The 27,031-nt window shown below is 36.0% G+C and overlaps 1 protein-coding gene across 2 annotated transcripts in view; it reads right to left on the minus strand.

Annotated features, from left to right (window-relative positions):
* Nucleotides 1-27,031, minus strand: part of LOC125666209 (uncharacterized) — a 137,313-nt gene that overhangs the window by 78,086 nt on the left and 32,196 nt on the right. Inside the window, exons 5-6 of one of the 2 annotated variants that reach the window (XM_056151598.1) lie at nt 22,750-22,864; nt 19,110-22,523 (exon numbers count right to left, since the gene is read on the minus strand). The exons of the other annotated variant lie outside the window; for it this stretch is intronic. Of the exons in view, the coding sequence (XP_056007573.1) occupies nt 22,752-22,864 (113 nt within the window). The 3' untranslated portion in view covers nt 19,110-22,523; nt 22,750-22,751. Of the gene's footprint in view, nt 1-19,109; nt 22,524-22,749; nt 22,865-27,031 lie in introns of those variants that run through there. 2 annotated transcript variants of the gene reach the window in all.

A 27,031-nucleotide genomic window follows, 5' to 3' on the forward strand; every position in this document is an offset into this window, starting at 1 on the left:
TACAGGAGTTGATGCTGATAACTGTATTCATTACAATTTGGTTTTTTTTTAAATATGAGTTTAAAATGTTCATGTAGAAAATACTGACTGTATATGTTAGAATAACTGAAAAAAGTAAATTGTCCAAAAATTGGGAAGAGTAGACCAGCCCCCCTGCCCACCCCAACCCCCGTGCCTGATACAAGATTTACACAAGTTCAATTCGTGTTGAAAGAAAATTCCATTAAATTGCAAAGCAGCTCGAATTTATTTGTTCCCCTATTAATTATTTTGTATGCAAGATTCGTTTTTGAAATTTAAGAAACATGTTTTCAGTCAGAGCAGAAATCAGTTGATTTTAAAGTACATCTACATAGATCCCCCCTCCCCCAAACTATGTCAACTTTGGTTTTATTGATATCTAAATCGGTATAAGAATCTGGATATAAATTAAATTACTTTCTTTCGTGATCATATGGATATTGATACTACTAATGAAAAAAAAAATGAAATGTTTATACCCTTGTTTTTTGCAAATCTTATTTATGCATTCTACAGTACACGACACGAGTTTTATACACCCCACCGTGGAAAGACCACGGTGGAAAATCCACGGAGATACACCGTGTCCTCTGTGTTTCACGGTGTGTGTTATTTGCGAACACACACAGCTGCTAAGAGCTTTGTTCTGGCCACGGGCGCCTTGCGGGAGATGGGAAAATGTGCCGCAGGCCAAATAATCAAGATAAGGGTGGAATTTTAAGAAAAGAAAAAAATGTCAATATTTTCCCCCATGATACTTACATTGTTTTTCAGCATTTTGAGCCAATTCCAACGATACCAAACACTATATATTATGTTTTTAAGAAAACCTGGTTTTGAATGTTTTTCTTTTAGTTTTCTTTCTTCATTAAAATATTCTTAAATTCTATGTTTAAATAATGTATACTTGCAGGCAATTCCTGTTTTAAATGCGAATTAGTATATTCAGTAAATGAAAAACATACATGTACAACATGTGATAGGGATATTTAATAATTACTGATGTGCTCTCTCTCTCTCTCTCTCTCTCTCTCTCTCTCTCTCTCTCTCTCTCTCTGACAAATGCGCTGTTTAACATAATTACTTCCATCATATTGTGTCGATATGCATCTTGACAAATATAACTTGATCCAATATAGAAATTATAGCATTGTCGATGATTAACAAATTGGAATTAATTTATTACGTAATTAATAGAAGCAAAAATACAAACCATCGAATGATTCATCTTCCCGATGATTCAAATCCCGAGTTAATTACATTTGACCGAGACTTATGTTCGATGTACTTTGATAGAGGTTTTCATAAAAAAAAAATGTTCATCGGGAGTGTCTGGATAATGCAATGATTTTTGTATGATAAGTATATACCATGCAAATTCCTAGAGTCTTTGTCACAGTATAACTAAATTACGGTTAGCTAGTCTGGGTTTTGACTTTTCATGAAAAGTGTGAAATGTATTGGGTCGGCGCGATATCAGATCTAGTCTAAGATCACGGGTATCTTGCGCCGACCCAATATATTTCACACTTTCCGCAAGAAGCTAAGCACTTCTGTTGATTTCAAATACACGGATTAGCTGATCCCCATTGTTCTAATGAGGCGAAAACCCCTTCGAATTTGCATGGAATGTACAAGTTATACACAGGTCATTGTTATAGTCATACATCATAGTACCGCTAACCCGACAAAATTTTTATTTATATTTTGAATAAGTTATTGAATGACGAAGTATGACCAAACTGCAGATTGAACTTTATGAAGCCCCGTGCTAACATTACTTATATTTTTCAATGTATCAGAAGGGAAATGTTGTCGGTTAAGTTGTGTAAATTTCTTGACAAGCAATAAAATAACAACAAAAATGGTGCTTAAAGGACACATCTCATGTTTTCAAAGTATACAATATTACATGCATTTTGTCTTCTTTATGCTTATAGTAATTAATTCTAATAGTTCGTTCGCCGAAATTTTGCGATAATTAACCACAATACAGACTTAAATCTAAGCCCCGATTTCAAAAAGTCAAGTTAATTAGGTAGGTAGTCACGTGGTACAGTGACGTCACATGCGCCCTTCGGATTGTGAAAGTTCTGTGAGATATTATTAAAAACTCAACTTTTAGGGGCCTAATTCATTTACCATGGGCAACATTTAAATCGATGTTGATAAATTGTCCGAGTTTTATATGTGTTCGCCACCAGTGCACACATATAACGATGTAAATACCCAAATATAGCGAGTAAAGCGTGTATGAAATCGGCAAAATTGTGAGTAAATAATGTTTACATGGGTCGCTGTCTACAAACTGTTTTGGGGATGTTATTCCTTTATACATCTGTAATTGGTACTGTTTTTTTTTAAAATAAACAGTGCAATCATTATTTTTGGATTAGACAAATTATGATACGTTAAATTGTTGACAACTAGGTCCTAGGCCAAGCTATTGTCACGGGTGCATTTCGGAAAGAAAGAAAAAGACAACACACACAAATCAATAAAAATATTCAAATTTAAAGTGGTAATCACATTATTTTATTTTGATAAAGCAATCGTATTACTATTTTTGAATTGTGATCTGCACGTCTTTAGGAAGTACGAAGTGGGAGCACGGCGTTATAGCCTACTGACGCACTCAAGATGTAGATTTCAATAAAGAAATAATTTTATAATTCAATTTAAAGCTAGGAAATACAATATTCTATTATTTGTATAATTAAAAGTTCAATTATTTTGTATCTTTATTTTTTGTTGTTGTAAATCTACCAGTTGGTAGAAGTTGCATTGTATCGTCAATATATGTTGTTACAAGATGAAGGTCAGTTGATCCGAGTGTGTATTGAATTTGAAGAGCAAATCAGAATGTATGCTATAGGCCTACCAGGGCCGTAAATTACATGGAGGCGGAGGAGACAGCTACCTCCTCCAACTTTTGAGCCAAAAAAATTAAAATTTAAAGTTCATTAGAATTTATGTTGTTTCCAATAACTAAGAACATGATACCTCCCTTAAAAAGCATTCCAAATCTTTCTTTTAGAATGAGTTAGTCAAGTAACATCTTAGAAGGCCCTAGAATCAAGGATTTTTGCACGAAACGTGTTCAGTGTGCACAAAATGTGCTCAGTGTCTGGGGGCCTCGGCAGCCCCCAGACCCCCGCCTAATTTCCTGCCTCCTCCAAATTGAAGGTTAATTTACGGCCCTGCCTACCAGTGCTTATAGCTTCGATATATCCATTTTCTTGCAGTTTATCAGGGTCTCTGTCCAAGCGATGATTGAAAAGGTGACTGGGTGTGTTTTTTAAGGTAAAGTTGTTGCTCCAACAAAAAAATTATCCACGTCTTTTTTATCGTACCTTCCTTCGCAAAATTGAAAAATACTCAGTCTAAATCCTTTCTACCGACAACTAGTACACTCGAGCACGGTACAAAACATCTTAATGCATTATTATTTACAAGCCGTTAACGTGACAATTGGTTTTTTGTCGATTAAACCTAATCTGTTTATGAAATGGCTAATAGAGGTTTTCAAACCCGAGGGCGCATATGACGTCACACAAAATGGCGCGTAAACTAGCGAAAGAAAATATGCATATCGCAAGATTTGAATTTCATCGCTTTGAAACTCGAAAACTACGCAAAATATTTCATTTAAAACACATTTAAAGTAGTTTTAGGCATAAAAAGAGTTAATTTTGCTGAAAAAATGAAGAAGTTTAGAAACATGCGTTGTGTCCTTTAAATTGTCCGATTACGAAAATCATGTGTGTGTGTGTGTGGGGGGGGGGGGGGGTAGTCTGAAACTGTCTCAATTTCCCCTTCCGACTTCAATTTCTTAAATCGTGCAGTGGGTAGGTCGCTATTAAGCTACACGGCTAAATCCTTAACTTTCAGGTTTTCAAAGTACACTCTCTCCGATTCTATGTGCTTGTAATCAATATTTAAGAATATAAATCCTCGGTGTTAAGGTATTCCATGTATAATGAAAGGATAAGAACAATTTTGAAGGATTTAGATCAACATAAATGTTTATTGTTAAATAATGATGAAAGTAAAGCAGATGAAATTCACCTGACTGGTACATTATTAGAAACTAACCTTTTTGCACTTAAGACTTTTTTGAAGAGTTGTCTGCCCTTTATAAAAATAAGAAAAATCTAATTTTCTAAAAATGTGTGTGGTCAATGATTAATTTTACTTCATATTTTCATTAAGAGAAAGTGTATGTAACTTTCTACCAAGAGATTTGTATGAAAATATAATATCTTCTTAAAATATTGTCATAAAACATGCTTTTCCCATATACCTCAATGTTAAATTCTAGGTGAAATAAATCAAGCAGTAAACAAAATTTTGAAATTTCCTATGGTGGATTATTTTTATTTGATGAACCCTTCAAAATGATACAATGATTACAAAAATTCCACCATCCATTTATTAGATATGAAATATGGTCATTATACATTGAATACCTTAAATGCAACTAGTTCATGAAAAAAAAACTAATATCAATATAAGCAGAAATGACTTAACGATTATTTGCTTTTATTCATATACGCTATCAATTATTAAAATCTTTAATTTAATCTTTAGATGCATTAGATAATGAAAGCAAGAGAGAGAGAGAGAGAGAGAGAGAGAGAGAGAGAGAGAGAGAGAGAGAGAGAGAGAATTCAAGTGGTAATCATTGATTATAATATTCATGAATGTATGCAGATACGGGAAGTTTAATACGTTCAGTATAAATCTTGAAAGTATAATTTCTTTCTGATTAATTATTCATCCCCTTTCATTCTGATATATATTTTTTTATTTCCCATTTTGTTTTCTTTACATGTTAAATTTTTTGGCTGGTCCGGGTTAGGACTAATGAATGAGCCCCCCCCCCCTTCTTCTAGAACGATGTTACGTGCTTAGCTGTCTATCTCCCTCTCAGTCAAAAATAAAATAAATACATGCTATACATACTGCAACACCATTGGATTTACTGGATAATTCTTCGATTTCATCTTCATAATACATGTTAATGCAAGCGGACTATTTAGGATTTGTTTTCCATCTTCGCTAGACGAGATTATTCGTCCACGAAGGTACAGTTGACTCAAAACCCACTGCTAGCGGAGATTATATGAATTTTACCCCTGTATTATGTTATAACTGACCAAAACCTAGTACGTTTGTTTTACAACTTTCATTCAGAAGATGCGCAATTAGTTATTGAGTTACTGAATAAACGAGAAAACGTCTGTATTTTTATTTCAATCGTTGTCAACTGTATACTTTGTGATATTTCAAGACTACAGATACTTAATTCAATTTATTGGATCTCATCATCATTATGCAATGGTACACAAAAATATAAAGACAAAAGGCTTTTATAAATACATTTAATAAATAATGCATGTATGGGTATTATAGGTAGGGGAGCACATTTTATTTTCTTATTTTCTTAATGAAAGTAAGAAGTTTTCTAAAGGTTTGTTTAAAAGTAAACATATTTTTGATATTTATTTGTTTAGGTGATAAAAATTTGATTCTTTGCTCACATTGCTTCACAGTTGAGTACATAATGAAATCCATATCCAATGTAAACATGTGTCATTCCTACCACTCGTCGGTACATTGTTTCACGGCACGTGCAGCACAATTTCGTCAAATAAAAGAAGGGTCATGAACAACGACAATCACATGCCAGTAATTTCAATTTGAGAAATAGCAGTTCAAAGAAATGTGTACCATAAGCATTGGTTTATTTTTACGTAAAGTTTTCATTCTAATTAGGAATATGTGATTAAGGTCAGGTATATACATGTACATGTGAACGTCTGCAGGGAAGTCTACATAGGGATATGTACCGAAAACACCAACGTATCATTAAACAACAATTACAAGAATTGAATGATTGATAGCTAATTTCTAAATAATTAATGGGATGGGGGCATGTATGCTGGCCAAGCGAAAAGGTTTTTTGGATGAATATTTCGGAAATTATTTCTTTGTTTTATCACACGGAGGTACACGGTGGCATCGACGGAGGTACAGGTGACATCCACGGAGATGCGTCGTGGCATCCACGGAGATCCTCCGTGGACTTCAATGTCTAGCTCGCGCGGAAAAATAGGACTTCAAAGGTGCCGACAATTTTAAAGGTCCACCGTGTTTGGGGCAAATTTGTTCCACCGCGTTGTGTGGAACACGCATAAAACTCGTGTCGTGTACTGTATAGTATATTGACATTGCATGATATCAAACGACTTTTACTGATTTATGACTCGTACCATCTTATCGAATACATTTGAATTTGAAATTTAGACATACAATGGTATATCTATTTTCAGTATAGATCCAATGGACCAGAAAGTAATCATCATGACATGTTACAGAAAAGTTAAAACAAAAAATGCATGCTTCCAATTTTTCTGAATACATGTATATATGTATTCGTGAATAAAGTTCCTACGCTTAAACATATCTTGGTTTTTATGTATTTTCTTTTGTGATTTCCGTTTACAATTCCCTACACTCAGTTCAGTTAAGGCTTCCCAAGAACAATCACAGTGGTGTATATCAATGTACATAAGTGTACCTCGCACCCTATAAACACGACGTCACAATAAACACGACGTCACAATAAACACGACGTCACAATAAACACGACGTCTTACAGTTGTATCCCGGGGAAAATGTCATAATAGTATGTCGTTATTTATTACCGTTATCTAGTGATACGCAGTATACACGGAAACATTCCTTGTCAAATGCTTGTCATAAAATCATACATTATTTCTATTTCATATTAAATCACAAACATTTATCATATCTAGTTTGTGCGAAGGTGATGTTCAATTTATATTGTTACCTTGAAATCGCATTTTCCTGATTCCGATTAGCACTGTATTTACTCTCCATAATCATTGCTGCAATAATATACATTTGTTGCATGATATTGAGGGATATATGAAGATTAATTTACCATCTCGATGAAAAGTATGGAAGCCTACTAAGTATCGGTTTAAACGTCGTTTCGTTCTCGGATATCTTTCATTAAATATTATCCATATAAAATACTAAAGACCATTTAATGCACCTATTGTGCTTTATTTTTGTATGGGGCGCCTTAATTCAATTGAGCAAGGTGTAAATGAAGGAACACTTGGTAAAGGATGCAATTCTACACCATACAATTAGTATGCATGCATGTGTTACAAAGCAAATTGTAATAACCAGGCATGCATCGTCATTTGACAAGGAAGGGAGTACAACAGGAAGAAAATAATGGAAAATTGGATTTCTTCAAAATTCCATTGCCAATAATGATAGAAAAGATGAACGAAATCAGCAATAAAAAAGATTTGTCTGATGATTAAAGTCCTAATTCAAGAGTGGGAGGGGCTTTAAAAGTCTTTTACTTTGACTGTCTAAATGATTTCCCCAACACTTCATTTTCTTCAATGGTTTTGGGTTGGATGGGATGGTTAGAGTCTTCTACTCTGAGTGACTCATCATATCGTCCTTTTTCTTAATCGGTGATGGTGTGTGTCGATTACTATTATATCATAACTTTCAAGCTGGGGTCAAGTGGGTGATAACCCAATACATCTTTTATTTGTAATAAAATAACAAATAATGGATATTGTTGATAATGGCTGGGGACATACCCTCTTGTTCCCTTCCATTGATTCTATGTGCCTGATAACGGTGAATTTTATAATAAACTAAATTATCACATTTTGCATTAGCATAAGTTCCGTCGAGTTCAACGCAATAATGTAATAATCTATTGAGCGCCAAATTAGCATAAAATTAAGTAATTGAAAATAGCATTATTTAATGATATGTTTAATTTTTAAGTATTGTGTTCTTTGAATGAATCAAGCGAATTTATACTATCAATTAATAAAAGAATTGGCTTCATGACCATGACCTGACCTAGGGTACATATGTATGTTAAATTTTCTTAGAGGAGCTATTGTGCTAAATTAAACTTAACATACAGCACAACCAGCCGCAAAACATTTGACCTACTGCCTGAATTGAATAATGACCTTGACCTAATATCTGAATATACCAATAGGTGTGTCGAAGCTTAACTGGCTGCCCTGCAATTCGTCATAGGCTACTTAGCAACTGGATTAACAAGAGTGATACAAGTTTGATATTTATTAATTGTAATAAAAAACAGGATGCAATTTACATATATGGTGGAAAGGGTCGCATGCCAATTTGTTGTGGGGAGCTGGGGAGGCGGCCAGTGTGCCAGTTTGACTACCAAAGTAGGGACAACACAGTGGGCCATATGTGGATATAGGTGCTCGAACATGAACGGGTCCCCACGTTGTAAGGGAGGTAGATTATTTTTGCGCATCTATGAACTAGCTGAGAGCCCCACGAATCAAACTTTAGCAACTTATGCAAGAAATTATTACTTTCTATGAATATCCACAGACCCTTGACCTACTTTAGTGGTGGTCTGGAGAGTACACGTGAAATACCTGTCCCTGCTTTAGTAGTAGGTGGGAGGAGAGCCGATTTTGGCGTAGAATTAGTGATCAACTGCCCCAGTCCGCCACAGACATTTGGAAAATGTCCCCACAACAAATTTGATATTTGTTTAGTTTTTCTGAATTGTTTCCTTTTTTCTTTCACCATGCATACTTAAAATTGGATGCACTTTACATAGTGGGGTGGATGACGTGCACCCTCGTCCGTCACCCAGGTCCCCCGCAGGTACGAGGGTAGAACTTTTATCTCTATGCTCCCCCCTTCGAACCCCTTTGCGTACTCTCAAGCAATGGTTACTTATGACCAAGGTATCACCAAATTGACACATTTCGATAATCACTCTGAACTTGTAGATTACCTGAATTTCCTGTAATTTTGATGGGAATATCTAAAACTTTCAGGATTCCCGACCAGTAATTAAATTGAAGTCTGAAGTTGATCATTGCAAAGAGTGTAATGTCAAAGATAAAAAGTTAACAACAAGGTAGTCTCAATTCTGCTGGGTTGGCGACGTGCACCCTCGTCCGTCACCCAGGCCCCCCTGCAGGCACGAAGGGAGAGCCTTTATCTCTATGCTACCCCCTTCGAACCCCCTTGCAAACTCTCAAACAATGGTTAATTAACAAAGAGGTCACAGGTATCACCAAATTTTTGTAAATTATCTGAATTTATTGCATTTTTCACGGGAATATCTAAAACTTCAGGATTCCTGATCACAAATTAGATTCAATTCTGAAATGACCATTTCAAAATGTGTAATCTCAAAAGTAATAAATTAACAACAAAGTATTCGCAGTTCAGGCCGACCGTAAGACTTGTCAGCTCTGAACAACTCCTCTGATGGAAAACAAAAATTTGACAATTTCCTAACACCGACTTAGAAAACCATCTCCCAGTCCTACTGGAAGAAAGTTACGTCCCACAACTGAAACTGATATACCTCTAAAGGATTCCGATTGATTCTGAAGAGTTTCAGCAGAAAATTCTAGAATGACTTTGAAGTCTGAATTCCGTCAAAAAAGATCTAACACAAGTCCCAAAAACTTCCTTAAAAACTAAGGTAATGCTAGCAGAATGGCACAATGCTAAATACCAATTTTGACAATTCCTAAGATAAAACAATAAACTGTAATGGATCAAACTTTTTAGACCGGAAATTCCTAATAAATTCGTCAAACTAGTCCAAACGTTCCAAAGCCACTGATAATTAACCCGAATTCAGCTAAGAATTGGAATTAAAGACTGATTACTCGAGGCAAAATACGAAAATTACCCAGCCCATTAACACTAGTAGGCCTATGCTCTCAAAGTACGTCTCCTCGGAGCAAGTCCTAAGCAGCAGAGAGCGAGCGTCTCCAGATCCCCGATTTATACTAAAACATTACGTAAAGGTTAGAAACGTAGGACGAAAGTTGGATAACAAAACATGACACTTTCTGACGTGGTTTTTTGACTGCTGGAACCAGACAAACTCCAATAAATGCCCATTGAATGAATTATGAAAAAAGTCAACGCCGAATACATTTGAGACAAAACCAGTCAATGATCTGGAACTAGCGTCTCTGTGCTGTGGAAGGTGCTAAAGATCCAAAGAACGACAAGTAAGGCGAGAATATACTGCGACTCGTACGCTGTAAGGATTGTTCTAACACAAACCGGAAACGTGTGTACGAAATAGCATATAGCACTCCACCTCACTTACGTTATCGAAATCATCTGTAAACTACATATATAAAAAAGACGCAAATTGCTGAAATAGCAAGTAATACCACGCAATTGCATGAATACTGTTAAGAATAGATACGTACTATGGAGTTAATAACTGCATAAATTGACACCTGTGAGGTCCTTCGTACCCAAAATTGTGATCGTGATGTAGTAAAACCCGTGAACCCCTGTGGCCGTGAATAGCAATGCCTACCTTGAAACTGTTGGGCCCAATAATGCCTATCAAGTAAACCTGACGAGATAATGAGTGCTTGGCCACATTGCAAATTGAACCTCGTGGTAGGTTGAGGTCCGAGCCCCTGGTTTGTGCTGTGTTGACATTTTTGGCACAATCAGGTATACCTGAACGTTATCCAGGTACACATGTGTATGACGAAAGAATGAATACAAAGTAACGCGACATAACGGACTACTTACAGAATGGGACGACTGAAGAGTAAGCAAGCATTGGAATTGGTAGCATGATCTGACTATCTGGTGCCCTTTGCTTGACCGACTCGCTAGCCATGCCGATTGAAAGGTCATGAAACCTACGTTAAATAAGTACCTTGAATCAAAAATGGTATTGGCCAAATAGATGCAATGAAAATTATGTCATAGGCTTGCTCCAATAAAGCACCGGTGATGCTAGGTTTATTATGTGGTGTAGGATTTGACCCGGGTATGAATTTACATATGGTGGCTGACAGAAAATGTATACAGAAACTAAGTCTGGGTATTGGTATGCTCTACGGACTGTGTTATGCGAATGCTTTACGAAGGCGGAACTGCCGGTAGTATTTGAACTAGTGAATATCATAAGGAATATCAAATAAAAGCAGCGACTCACCAGGTTGACCTTGAGCAGGGATAGTAGTGTTCGTCTGGGGTTATACTTCTATCACCGGCTGAATGGGTACATCCTGCTTCGGGGGGGGGAGGGGGACCAGAGCTGCTCTATTTCACTGCCTGGCTGGCATGCCGTCCTTGTCTCGAGCTCCAGTCCCGAGGGTATCCGGGTTAGATAGGTCCGCAGCACCCCTTGCTTGCTGTAAGCGGCCACCAAATTAAACCGAGGGTCCAAATCACAGCACGCGTGAGTGGTGGCACGATAAAAATCCCCCAAAGCGGCCGAAAGCGCCGAGCACAGGCCAAAGTTTGGAAACCCATCGCCGACAGTGGTGACGATTCTATTCAGGTTGACCTTGATAAAGGAGAGTGGCGTTCGCTCGGTCTTAAACCTCTATCACCGGCTGAATGGGTACCTCCTGCATCGAAAGGGGTGTGTGACCATGACGTTGCCGTGCTTCACTGCCTTGGCTGGCATGTCCTCCTAGTCTCAGACTCAAGTCCCGTGGGGATCCGGGTTAGAAAGGTCCACAGCATTCATTGCTGGTTGTAACAGGCCACCAAATTAAACCGAGGGTCCAAATCACAGCAGGTGGGGCGGTAACACGATAAAAAATCATTAAGGCCGAAGCTCCCTGCTAAGCGGCCGAAAAAACGCCGAACGTAGGCCTAAGTTTGGCAACCCATCGCTGACAGTGGTGACGATTCCATTATTGGAAAAGACGTTTTATTGTATTGCTTATAGGAATTAAGATATTGGTCACAGTTCGTTATCTTCCCCATGGAACAAACAAAACAAAAATCAATCAATCAGTATTCCTTCCATCTGTCCCTTTTTGGCTTCATCCTGTCGCTGCACTGGTAAAGGATTGTTTGGCTGCGTGTACGATTGTTTGATGTGAATAAATTAACTCGATGGCAATGGGTTGTCTTTATGATGATTATTTTTTACAATGTTTTGAATCTAAAGTTTGAGCAGAATGAAAAATTAACTCGTTCCCCTTTAAGCGGAATTGTGTATGCGGCGAGATAGTTCGAAGCAGGTTTATTTCGTAAACGGTACGAACTGCATTAGCCAATCTTAATTAATTGTGGACTATTTGATATGCATTAAATAATATTGATTAATGAGAGCAATATTGAGTTACTGGTCCCTTTTATTGAATTTAAAAAAAGCAAATATCATTTGTCTTAATGAGAACGAGGTATAAGGATTCATACGCAATACAAGGTAACTATTATACTCCGATACTTCCCCTGAGTGAAGATAATTGGTCGGCGCGGGTAAATGTTTCGCAGTCTGTACAATGGACAATGTTGTTTACTGTTGGGAGACAAATGGAGTTTATCGTTTTGTGTCATGGATTATGCTAATAAAGGGAGTTTTACTACTACTTACAGTATTTTCGACAAGTGTACATGTACATCTACGGTACTTTACAGGTATTACGAGTAGACCCAAGTAAATAGTTGTCCGCATTCGATGCTTTTTCATGGCGACCATATATGGCATGCGCATAAGGACAGTGGTATTTACATGTATGTACATGCATTTTGCTTGAAGTAAGTGTGAATGGTATACTTGTTTATTCCATTTTATCAATAGATAATGCATGGAATATTTCTCCACGCTTGTTGTATAGTTTTGACATATGTACTACAAATGTACGTACATTTACGTAAAAACAAGCCATTTTAAATTGATTTATTTAAAGCTTTTAGATTGATTTACTACTGTACGATATGTTTATTTTAATTTTGAGCAATGCATGGGTTTCCAAACCTTGATTTAATTTCTTATTGATGTCCTATAAATTACTATCGGAGGTATACGTGTTACCTGTCGAAGCTACTCACACAGGTAAATCGAAGACGCTGATGTGAAGTGAAGCGTAGCAAAACTCGTCCCCGTATATACCATGCGAACCCTGATACACATAACAATAGAACACCCAACTAATATGGCGAATAAGCAGAGAAATATGGCGGACACATAAAATTCTACTATATTTATTAATTAATGTCAGCTTTAGATAACATTGAAAAGTTCGTTTGTTCTTTAAACGTAACGAATTTACCGGCGTCTATTTTTAGTAGTAGCGTGACTTAACATAATTTACGTTTTCATTTTGACTTTGAATTTCATTTCATTTATATGTTTGTATTTACTTAGTGTAATTTATTATGACTGAATTTCATTTTATTTACATGTTTCTATTTGTTTAGTGTAGTTTATTACGACTTTGAAATTCATTGTATTTATATGTTTGTATTTGTTTAATGTATTTTTGTTACTATATATACACACACATACGTAAATACACATATGCATACCCACTGAAACAGGGACACGCATGCATTGTTTTAGAATCCGTGCATATATATGAAGTGTTTGTGGTCAACTAAATGAAACTGGCTAATTGGCTGTATTCTATCAAAAGTGAAGGCAATGCAGACGATGAAAATTACAAATAAAGCCTGTCATTTGAATCAAATGGTGACGGACTGGCATGTTTCTGCCGAATTTTTAGACCGTTCTTACCCATTTTTTTTTCACAAGAGGGCGTGTTACGCAAGCTTAACATACACCCCTCGCAACGCTTGACATCATGTGACAAAATAATCGCATGATATAAACAGTAATTGTTGTTTCCATTCCCTTTAAAAGTTCTGGCAACAGTTGATGCATGTACGTCAGGCTCTTTGCATAGCCCACTGACACTTTTTAAGTACATTTTGCCATTTAGTTATTTTGCAAGATTAATCGTATTTTTCACAGCCTTTCTTACTTTTCAGTCCATGTTTACAATTAATATCCGCCACGTGGATGTTCTATATTCATACACATAACACGAAGAAAACAGCGATTTTAAACAATTGACACAAAGCATCAATTTAATTGCAAGAAAACATTCCATAGTATGGCTAAATATTTATACCAAAACATAAATGTTGGATATTAGAAACTTTTACAAAATCTATGTCAGTTGAGCGTTGACAAAGGTATAGTGCGAGTAGCACACGGAACTCCGGGTAGAGAATGCGTTCTTTCCATACTGATTTTGTACATGGATTACTCCTCCTAGGCACCTGATCCCACCTCTGGTGTGTCCAGGGGTCCGTGTTTGCCCAACTATCTATTTTGTATTGCGTGTAGGAGTTATGAGATTGATCACTGTTCGTTATCTTCACCTTGCATTACTCTATTTACATGATCTCAGAATCCATACCGATTGGTGGACTGTTCTTGGCACACCGATGTTGACTACTCCGTTTACCTCTTCAAAACATGAGATTCACGGTGATTGTGACCAATCGGGATGCTTACTTCATTTAGACACCATATCCTACCCCTGGTGTGATCAGAGGTCCGTGTTTGCCTTATTCTTATTGTGGTAATCTTTATACCATTCATCATGTTTACCTTTTGATAATGCATCAAATGATAGCATACTTTGGATTTTGAAATATCTTAAAATATTTTGATGTTTAGAAAATGATCTTTAATGGAATTTGGGTGACGTAATAAGGATATTATCACTACTTGGGGCTTACAGAAAAAAACTTTTTTTTTCAACGGTATTGGTGAGATTGTGAGTTTTATAAGTACACATATGAAAGGCGAAGATAACGAACCTTGATCAATCTCATTACTCCTATAAGCAATACAAAAGAGATAGTTGGGCAAACACAGACATATGGACACACCAGAGGTGAGGTCAGGTGCCTAGAAGGAGTAAACACCCTCTGTCGACCGGTCACATCCACCGTTAGTCCTATACCCTGATCAGGTAAACGGAGTTATCCGTATGTAAGGATTAACTATGAACTTTAAGATGTGATGCTATACAGGTGAAGATAACAACCAGTGATCTATATCATTACTCTTATAAGCAATACAAAATAGATAGTTGGGCAAACACCGGCCTTTGGACACACCAGGGATAGAATCAGGTGCCTAGAAGGAGTAATCATCCCCTGTCGAACGGTCACACCCACCGTGAGCCCTATATCCCGATCAGGTAAACTTAGCTATCCGTAGGCAAAATTAGTGTGCGAACAACGACCTAACAATCGGTATAAAACATGTCAGAGAATATTCGACCGAATGATAAATTGTATATGTTTTGTTGCTAATTTTTAAAATAAAAAATATGATACCTATGTTGTTAATTTTTAAAATAAAAAATATGATACTTTACAATTGCCATTAGGTAACAAATAGTCACCTCCAATAAATTTCCGTTTAATAAGACTAACATATAACGGTATTGTTTATTCTTAATCTTGTGGTCTACTTATAACTGTATTATTTATTCTTAATCTTGTGGTCTACTTATAACCAATCCAAGAGTTGTGAATGATATGTATGTAGCTATATCTTGTATTCATAAGCATGTTTATGTAAAGCTTACACTTATAACGTTCTGTATTAACGGAACTATCAGGGTAAATACCCACAGCTATAAACGTGGGTAATTTAGCGTGTGAAATGCCCGGTACAGTATTTATTTCAAACAAATATTGATAAATTTATTCCAGGAACCAACGGTGACTTCACAGACACGGACATTTTCCTCTGTCCCATAAATATGTCTGACACTTGGATGGCTACGATTAAACCATGTCTTTTGGTTTTGAAATCAGTGGGCGCATTGCTAATATTTTGTTAAATGTTACAAACCTTATAGCAGATGAAGCGGTATTGCTGGATACTATATAGAGGTCAGTGCTAATTTATTGGATGTCGTTTGTGCAGGGTGGCCGGCGAACGGAAAATGTATTGATGAAGGACATTAAGCATGCACTAATGGGTAAAGATCGGATCGGACGTCATGATTTGTATTTTAAAGACAACAACACAAACAATCAGCATATAGAATGTGCTTGTGGTCATTTAAGAACGCAATGCATGGGATTCTGGATTTCTAAATCTAATACATGACAGGAAATTTGTGACTTTGTCAACGTCTTCATCGACAGAAATACCCTCTTCTTTATCCGTGTGGCTATATAATTCAGGTATGTGATGTGTAACTGTAGGACTATATCATTCAGGTATGTGATGTGTAACTTTAGGATTATATAATTCAGGTATGTGATGTGTAACTGTAGGACTGTATCATCCAGGTATGTGATGTGTAACTGTAGGACTATATAATTCAGGTACGTGATGTGTAACTGTAAGACTGTATCATTCAGGTATGTGATGTGTACTGTAGGATTATATCATTCAGGTATGTGATGTGTAACTGTAGGACTATATCATTCAGGTATGTGATGTGTAACTCTAGGACTATATCATTCAGGTATGTGATGTGTAACTGTAAGACTGTATCATTCAGGTGTGTGATGTGTAACTGTAGGTCATCTTTATTGCGATATTTCATATCTAGATATATCATTTTTAGCTACAACAGCATCTCAGTGGAATGGATTCTGGTGAGTGAAGATCCGGATTCAAATTTCCTTACAGGCAAATTTCATTTGACTCGTATTTAAATAATTATGTAAATGATATAGCAAAATAGATTTTTTTCAGAAAATCAGTTTACGGAATGCTCATGCTTAGCATAAGTAATTAACAGTGACAAAATTGGCTGCTATTAAATGTCCTACTTTACATTAGCAGGTTTTGTGTTTAGTTTTGATCAATGCAGAAATAAAAGTAAAATGTAAACACAACAAATATTGTTCTTAAAGAAATGATAGTGTAAATTGCTGCGCCTCTTGTCAGCATACATGAAAATTAAAACTAAAAATTAATTTCTTAAGCATTTGCAATAGCTATATATACGAAATAGTGAATTGAAGATTGAGCACATCACTTAAATAGTGTAGATGAAACACGTGATATACTTTTTTGACCTAGATGAAAACTATATATGGGTGAGTCATACAGACATAATTATAAAATGTTGTGATTTTCTAGCTGACAGAGAGCACACTAATATTCATGTACACATACATCACACTTAACCAGGTCACATATATCACACATAACCAGGACACATACTTCACACATAACCAGGACACATACATCACACATAACCAGGACACATACATCACACATAAACAGGACACATACATCACACATAACCAGGACACATACACCACACATAAACAGGACACATACATCACACATAACCAGGACACATACATCACACATAACCAGGACACATACATCACACATAACCAGGACACATACATCACATATAACCAGGACACATACATCACACATAACCAGGACAATTACAACACATATAAACATGACACATACATCACACATAACCAGGACACATACATTACACATAATCAGGACACATACATCACACATAACCAGGACACCTACACATACATCACACATAACCAGGGCACATACATCACACATAACCAGGACATGTACATCACACTTAACCAGGGCACATACATCACACATAACCAGGACATGTACATCACACTTAAGCAGGACACTTCAATCACACACAATCAGGACACATACATCACACATAACCAGGACACATACATCACACATAATCAGGACACGTACATCACACATAACCAGGACACATACATCACACATAACCAGGACACATATATCACATGTAAACATGACACATACATTACACATAACCTGGACACATACGTCACACATAACCAGGACACATACATCACATATAACAAGGATACATACACATACATCACACATAACCAGGACACATACATCACACATAACCAGGACACATATATCACATGTAAACATGACACATACATTACACATAACCAGGATACTTACATCACACATAACCTGGACACATACGTCACACATAACCAGGACACATACATCACATATAACAAGGACACATACACATACATCACACATAACCAAGGCACATACACATACATCACCTTTATTCTGGTATATCCAAGAGTCCATGTTTGCCCTACTCCTAATTTTGTGTTTTTCATTAAAGTAATAAGATTAATCTCTGTTCGTTATCTTCACCTTTTTTGCTTACCAGAGCTGGAACCTCGTGAGCTTTTTCTGATTGCTTCTTGTCTCTCTGTCTGTGAAGTTTTTGCATTTTCGACATGTAAAGACAGCAGTAACTAAATCATGTGCAAGGTATGTTGACATGGGACCAAATCAATCGATCACATTTACTCGTAGAAATCTGTGAAACCTGTGTTATTCACCAAAATCCTCATTTTTGAGAAGAATGCTTCTACTTTAATTGATTTACTATTTGCCCCGTATTGATTTCAACGTAATCCATAAATGGTCAGCATTATGCAAACAATATAGCAATATTTTATGATATTAGAAATAATATTACTAAATGTATGTTTCACAAATATGTAAAAAGTTGTGTTGCAATAGTGGTGAACATATTGTGTGCGTGAGTTTTGTTCTGTGCTGATGTTTGTCGTTAATTTTACTATGATACAATAGTCTGCTAATGCAGTGATGAACAGTCTAGGGAAGACTCCCCCACTTGTCAATCTATTGAAGAAAAGGTTGCATCTTTTTATACTCTGTTTCAGAATACCCAAGTGAGAAAATCATCTCCGATGTTAATGACACAAAGGGAAATAACTCTGAATAAAAAGAACACTGTATAAGTATCAGGGGAAGTCAGAATATCTTATTATAAAGTGATGTGTAGGAAAATCTGCTCCTTGTAAATATTTTCTTTGATTTCTATTTAATCTCTTTAAAGATTTTAAGGATTTTGGTATTCTTATAACAAAAATACTAATAGTTGGTGTTTACAATAATCGTTATTGTTGAATTAGTTTTATGAGTAGAATATCATTGTTTTGATCAGTATCATGTTCTAAACTGTTTAAAGAAAGCTCTCATTTGATGTGTGCGGTACTCGTACAATAGTGATGTGCTACTGTCAAATCCAGATGTTTGTTTAAACGGAAACTTTGAGTCATATTTCCAGAAATATTTCAAACAGTGAACATCAATCAGTGAAAAGAGAAACTTACACTACAATGAAAATAAAATTGATTTATTTTAAACCATATATACATGTATATTAACATTTTGTGTCCTTTGAATTAGTCCCATGATATTTTGAACAATAAAATACTTTAAACTTTATCATGTTTTCTTTGTTTTCTGAATGTAATGGGAAGCAAAATGTAGCGTAAATCCTGGTCCATGCACCAAAAAATGTACCAGGAAGCCTGTGTGTATGCTGGGATTGAAATAAGTCTAGCTTCTTCCAAAGTACAAATTATATTGTGTATGAAAACAACTCGCTGTCACTAGTACTTGAGATCAGAAGACTTATCATACTACACTGTTTACTTGTTTTATCCAGGTTCGGATGTTATTCTTAGATCGTGTACAACACCTTGTTCGAAATGAAAAGACCTGTAAAGTTTACAAATTTATCATAGCATAAATAAGTATGGTTTCAGAGTAGTTGATCTCAAATGATAAACTTCTTCATGAAAATGAATGAATATAATAATCTCTAAGAAATATAAAATTTACTCACCCCTCCAACAAAACAAGAGTAGAACAAATAGTACAATATACGCCCGTCTCCCAGTGAGCCTTTGACTAAATTTCAGGGCAATATCTGTATCCATAATGACAAAAAGTCTGGAAAACTGTATGGCCTATGTTTAGTCCAAAAGTATGTCAACGATAGATCAATACAGCTGAAATGCAAACTGGACTTGTATTCCTCTGAGAGGAAGCCTTTGACTAAATATCAGGGTAATATCTGTATCTATAAGGATAAAAAGCCTGGAAAACTGTTTGACCTATTTTCCCAAAAAGTAGGTCAAGGATAGACCAATCTAACTGAAATGCAAATTGAACTTGTATTCATCCGAGAGGAAGCCTATGACTAAATATCAGTGTAATATTTGTATCTGTAATGAAAAAAGCCCTGAAAACTGTTTGACCTACTTTCAGCTTAGATTAATCCAGCTGAAATTAAGACTGAACTTGTATTCCTCCAAGAGGAAGCCTCCGACTTAATTTCAGGACAATATCTGTATCCGTAATAAAAAAAAAAAAGGCCCAGAAATCTATTTGACCTACTATCAGTCCTAATGTACGTCACGGAACAGAAATGCTAACTGAACTTGCATTTTTCTGAAATGAAGCTTATGTGGAAATTTCAGTGCAACATCTGTATGCAAGGTGAAGATAACGAACAGTGATCAATCTCATAACTCCTACAAGCAATACAAAATAGATAGTTGGGCAAACACGGACCCATGGACACACCAGAGGTGGGATCAGGTGCCTTGGAGGAGTAAGCATCCCCTGTTGACCGGTTACACCCGCCGTGAGCCCCATATCCTGACCAGGTAAACGGAGTGATCCGCAGTCAAAATCAGTGTGCCAAGAACGGCTTAACAATCGGTATGAAACACGTCAGACAGCATTTGACCCAATGCGAGGTTGTATTGACGAACAAAGAAAAGAAGCCCGGAAAACTGTTTGACCTACTTATAGCCCTAAAGTAGATCAACAATGGACCAATGCAGCTGAAATGCAAACTCACTCTTACAATTCTTGAGGGAGATATGGTGACCAAATTTCAAAGTTGTACATGGATCCGTTACGGAAAAAAGGTCCGGAAAACATGACCCGGGACGGACAGACGGACGGACAGTCAGCCGGACAGACAGCGCTGTAACATAATATGTCCCGTCTAATGACGGGCGATAATAAAAACCATAACTACACAACAGATGTACAGAAATGATAAGAAAATCTAAAGTTAGGACAACAATGAGGTTCCATATACATGTATTGTCAAAAACAAACATTTTACTACACCAGCATGAACCTCAAAGTAATACCGCTCAAGACTAAATGTAAACACTGCGATGGCCTAAACATAACTCATTCTAACTTGAACCAATGTGGACCTCGAATCTTTATAGAACTATCTAACTCTAAGAACCGTTTCCCAACTCTACGTTAGTTTTACTCACCGTATGCTGAAAACCCTATTCTACATGAGGAAATGAAGTCTTGTAAAACAGGAATGTTTATTTTTTGTTTAAAAATACGCCCTATGTGGCAATTTAGAAATGGATTAACTGAACCCCTCGAATATTATTGAATATTATTGAGTCCCTTTCTGATACTTTACTGCTCAGTGTCGAATTTGGTAAACAGATTGGTTTTTAAAAAAAAAGTATGTAGAGTTTCTGAAGTCATCTGACCCAGAAAATAAATGATTTCAGTAGTAGTCCCAGAATTTGAAATTTAAATAAAGAATGTATAAACAAATCGAAATTACGTTTAATTTGATCCAAAGTTGCTTTGTGTTGTATGACATGAGTGTGAAGTTGGCAGAAAATTGGCAAAATCAATGAAAAAACATTTATTCAGGGGGTTTTCCTTTTGGAAAACATACAGCCTATGAATCAAGCAAATTCATATTCGAATTCATTTTTCATCTTTTCTTAATACACAGTATGAATTTTATTATGCTCGAGGGATGGGCACACCTTTTCCTAAGCAATAATCTGGATCAAATTTAACGTTATCAAGCTCTTTTTGAAAAATAATTCGGGACAAACTTTCATTAATGGCGTAATAAAGCTATGAAATAAGAAATAACTTTAAGTTGAAATGGTATACTTGGCATGTTAAGCTAATTCAAAACACAGATCAAGCTTGATTCAAGACACATTTAAAAACAAGAGACATTTCTGGGTTCTTTTTATGTACACAATCGTACCTTGTTTTGTTTTTTGCAGACATGCATAATACAGATAGAAAATATCTAAAACATTTACATGATTGAAAATTCTTTTACAAAAATACATCATAAAACTTCTATAAAAAATGTATCTCATAAAGTCAATACATAATATATAAAGTGTGAAAATGAAAGTTTGATCAATGAATTACATGAAGTTTATGGTCAACACAACTCGATGAATGCATGCCACAATTATAAACTTGAATGTATGTCTGCCATCACTGACTGATAAATGCAATCAATGTCCACCATCACTAGATGAGGAAATGTAATCAATGTCCACCATCACTAGAAGAGGAAATGTAATCAATGTCCACCATCACTAGATGAGGAAATGTAATCAATGTCCACCATCACTAGATGAGGAAATGTAATCAATGTCCACCATCACTAGATGAGGAAATGTAATCAATGTCCACCATAACTAGATTAAGGAATGTAATCAATATCCACCACCACTAGATGAGGAAATGTAATGAGTATCCACCATCACTAGATGGGAATAATGTAATCAATGTCCACCATCACTAGATGAGGAAATGTAATCAATGTCCACCATCACTAGATGAGGAAATGTAATCAGTGTCCACCATCACTAGATGAGAAAATGTAATCCGTGTCCACCATCACCAGATTAAGAAATGTATATCAGTTTCATTGGCTGAAGGAATGGTAATGGTAATTGTATGTCATCTGTAAAACATGAAATACAATCATTAAGACATATTTCTGTAAACTTGCGAGAAAACACTTTTCTAAAGAATGCAGGAGTCACAAAATTAGCATTTCATTAAGCGTAAAAACACACTAAAATTTGAAATTGATCTTTTGTACGTTTGCATATTAAAATTTTAATACAATTTTAAAGCCATTTTTCACTTTAAGATTATGTGACACCACTGGGAATATTAATTCTTACATCTACACCAAGATACACCGCTGGCAACATGTTTTAGGATCAGCTTCTCCCCTGGCGTCCTTGTCATCAACGTCAAATTTCCCCCTGGTGTCGTCTTCCTCACTGTCTGGATAGTCTAAGGGTATAAAAAATACAGAATGTAATCAATCAGAAATCCTACATCACATGCCAAGATACCAACATGCCCACGCGGTCATCTAAGTATCACTACTCCAAAAGAAAACTTATCACTAGCAATCTTGTCACAGTTTGTCTATAACTGAGGCAGAGGTTAAGCATTTAATCTTGTAGAAATGGGTCCAACCTACCACAGACAACATCAATTCTATACTGATCAATGTAATTAATGATTGATCAATTATCTAAATTGATTCAATCATTTAATTACATTAATCACGCATTGCATGACCTGATATTCGAGGCAATAGGCCTATGGGTCACATTGCTCACTTGATCAGACACTAGCGGCTTTTTCTTCTTGATTCATAACAAAAAATCATTACTGTGCATCCATTCATACTGGTCATGTAGGAGTTTAATTCAAGTCACATCCACACTACTGTAGTATAATAATTGTATAGTGAGAAGATTTATTTTGTAGCATGTGACATTCCCCTGGGGCCAGTGTACCACTTACTGCATTACAAATATACAGTGTATCACTTACTACATTACAAATATACAGTGTACCACTTACTGCATTACAAATATACAGTGTACCACTTACTACATTACAAATATACAGTGTACCACTTACTGCATTACAAATATACAGTGTACCACTTACTACATTACAAATATACAGTGTACCACTTACTGCATTACAAATATACAGTGTACCACTTACTGCATTACAAATATACAGTGTATCACTTACTGCATTACAAATATACTGCATTACAAATATACAGTGTACCACTTACTACATTACAAATATACAGTGTACCACTTACTGCATTACAAATATACAGTGTATCACTTACTGCATTACAAATATACAGTGTACCACTTACTACATTACAAATATACAGTGTACCACTTACTGCATTACAAATATACAGTGTATCACTTACTGCATTACAAATATACAGTGTGCCACTTACTACATTACAAATATACAGTGTATCACTTACTACATTACAAATATACAGTGTACCACGTACTACATTACAAATACACAGTGTACCACTTACTACATTACAAATATACTGCATTACAAATATACAGTGTATCACTTACTACATTACAAATATACAGTGTATCACTTACTACATTACTAATATACAGTGTACCACTTACTGCATTACAAATATACAGTGTACCACTTACTGCATTACAAATATACAGTGTGCCACTTACTGCATTACAAATATACAGTGTATCACTTACTGCATTACAAATATACAGTGTATCACTTACTGCATTACAAATATACAGTGTACCACTTACTGCATTACAAATATACAGTGTACCACTTACTGCATTACAAATATACAGTGTTAAATACATATCACTAGTTATACATGAATCTAAACAATGTATTCTAGTTGACCTTTGACCTTTGCAATCACAATTTCTCAGTGACAAAAATTGGGATGGCAATGTATCCAACTGGAAAATTCTGAGATGATAATTGTTGAACCGAGAGCATTATATTAAATCTAACGTTAGAAGTGTTGATTGCATGCGTGATTTACCTTCATCTTCACCTAATGCACGAAAACCAACTACACTCAACATCCAAGTGTCAGATCTAATAGAAGATATGAGATCAAATGAATATTAAAGGATATACAAAGCACTAAAAATGACCAACGACACGAACAACAGTGAATTGTTAAATTCTCGGGTAGACCTCTCCCTTCCTCAGAACGATAGAATTTCTACATAAAAATGAAAACTAAATAGAAAAGCAAACTAACACCTAAAGTAAACTACAAAAGCTGATAACAAACAAAACGTCTCCATGTTGAAATGAAGTCGTAATTCACAATCCTTGTAATATAAGTATACAATCTTCTTTGGAACACTGCTTCCCGATTTCACAACAATCCTAAAATCTAAATGTCTTTAACTAAAGAACATTGTCTACATTTGACATCAACCTCCAAACCTAAAAACCTAAAAACAAGAGACCCATGGGCCACATCGCTCACCTGAGTCACCTTGGTCCATATCAGAAGATTTTCCATATCTATTTGCATGTAAAACCGTAGTCCCTATTATGGCCCCAAACCTACCCCTGGAGGCCATGGTTTTTGAAAACTTGAATCTACACTATGTCAGAAAGCTTTCATGTAAATGTGAACCTCTTTGGCCCAATGGTTCTTGAGAAGATTTTTAAAGATTTTCCCTATATATTTGTATGTAAAACTTTGATCCCCTATTGTGGCCCCATCCTTTTCTTGATTATCTCCCCTTGGAAGGTGGCCTGGCTCTTTATTTTAACAATTTAGAATTCCCTTTACCTAAGGATGTTTTGTGCCAACTTTGGTTGAAATTGGCCCAGTGGTTGTTGAGAATAAGTTGAAAATGTGAAAAGTTTACCGACGGATGGGCACCGGAATACGGGTGATCAGAAAAGCTCACTTGAGCTTTCAGCTCAGGTGAGCTAAAAAATGCTAACAAAAGTCAGATTTTGATTTGGTGAACAACAAGAGGCCCATGGGCAACATCGCTTACTGGATTCACATTGGCTCGTATTTAAAGATTTTTTCCTATATATTAGCCTGTTAATCTTTGATCCCTATTGTGTAGGGCTGTCATAGTTCCAAACATTTTCAGGTCGGGTCGGTTCTAAATTTTAAACTTTGGATTCGGGTACATCGGTTTGGGTTTACATAACTTGTTTTAACAAGAGATGTTTGTAAAACACATATGCCCCCCATGGTGCAAAATTGAAAAGGGTTATACATAAACATCATTTAATTGATAGTAGTATCATCAATTCAAAATATTGAGCAGGCAATATCTTCTTATGTCAAGAGTGAATCGAGCATGTGACCTAAAAATCAATAGGGGTCATCTACTCCTTATGCTGTACCAGTGTACCAAGTTTGGTGTCAATCAAGCAAATAATTCTTAAAATATAGGAGACAGCATATTACTATGTCCAGTTCAACAATTGACTTTTGACCTCAAAATCAATATGGGTCATCTTCTCCTGAAGATGTACCAGTGTACTAAGTTTGATGCCTGTCAAGCAAAAGGGTTATCAAGATATTGAGTGGACAGTATATTACTATGTTCAGTTTGACCTTTGACCATGTGTCTTCAAAATCAATAGGAGTCATCTCCTCCTGAATATACACCACTGTATTAAGTTTGATGTCTGTCAAGCAAAGGGTTCTCAAGATATTGAGCGGACAGTATATTCGAATGTCCAGGTTGACCCTTGACCTTTGACCATGCGACCTCAAAATCAATAGGGGTCATTTTCTTCTGAAGATGTACTGGTGTGCCATTTTTTAATGTCTGTCAAGCAAAGGGTTCTCCAGACATTGAATGGTCAGTATATTTCTATGCCCAGTTTGACCCTTGACCTTTGACTATATGACCTCAAAATCAATAGGCGTCATCTGCTCCTTAGGATGTACCAGTGTGCTAAGTTTGATGTTTTTCAAGCAAATTGTTCTCAAGATATTGAGCAGACATTATATTCCTATGTCCAAAGTAGATTGACCCTTGACCTTTTGACCTGAAAAACACTAGGGGTCCTCTTCTACTCATAACCAACCCACATATGAAATATCATTATCATCAAGTGAATGGTTCTCAAGATATTGAGCGGGAAACACATGGTCTACAGACCGACCGACTGACAGTTGCAAAACAATACGCCCCCTCTTTTTCAAAGGGGGGCATAAAAATCTAATATACAGTTAAAATCAAAAACCTTTATTGTATTTCTTACAATAATTACTTGGGGACGTGGACTGAGGTTTAGACTCGAAAACCATGGTACTAGACACAGCATTATCACTTCTTCTCATTTCCATTCCATGTTTTCAATGTTTTGTCATTGACGATGTCGAACCTGTGGCGTATTTTCAATGCGTTTGACATATCTTACATACTGTCATTGTTTATAGTTCTGTCCAAAATGCCATCATCTGACCATTGGTCAAAATATAGCCACCTTTAGGATTTTGACGACATTTCTTTTCAACGGATTTCTAATATTGATTCTATTTTAAAAAGCAAACCCGAACCGAAATACAAAAAAATGGAACCCAACCCAACCCAAACAACACAACCCGCACGGTTTTTGGTTATTTTGGGT

This window comes from Ostrea edulis, chromosome 10 (genome assembly GCF_947568905.1).
Source record: "Ostrea edulis chromosome 10, xbOstEdul1.1, whole genome shotgun sequence".
Classification (NCBI taxonomy): domain Eukaryota; kingdom Metazoa; phylum Mollusca; class Bivalvia; order Ostreida; family Ostreidae; genus Ostrea; species Ostrea edulis.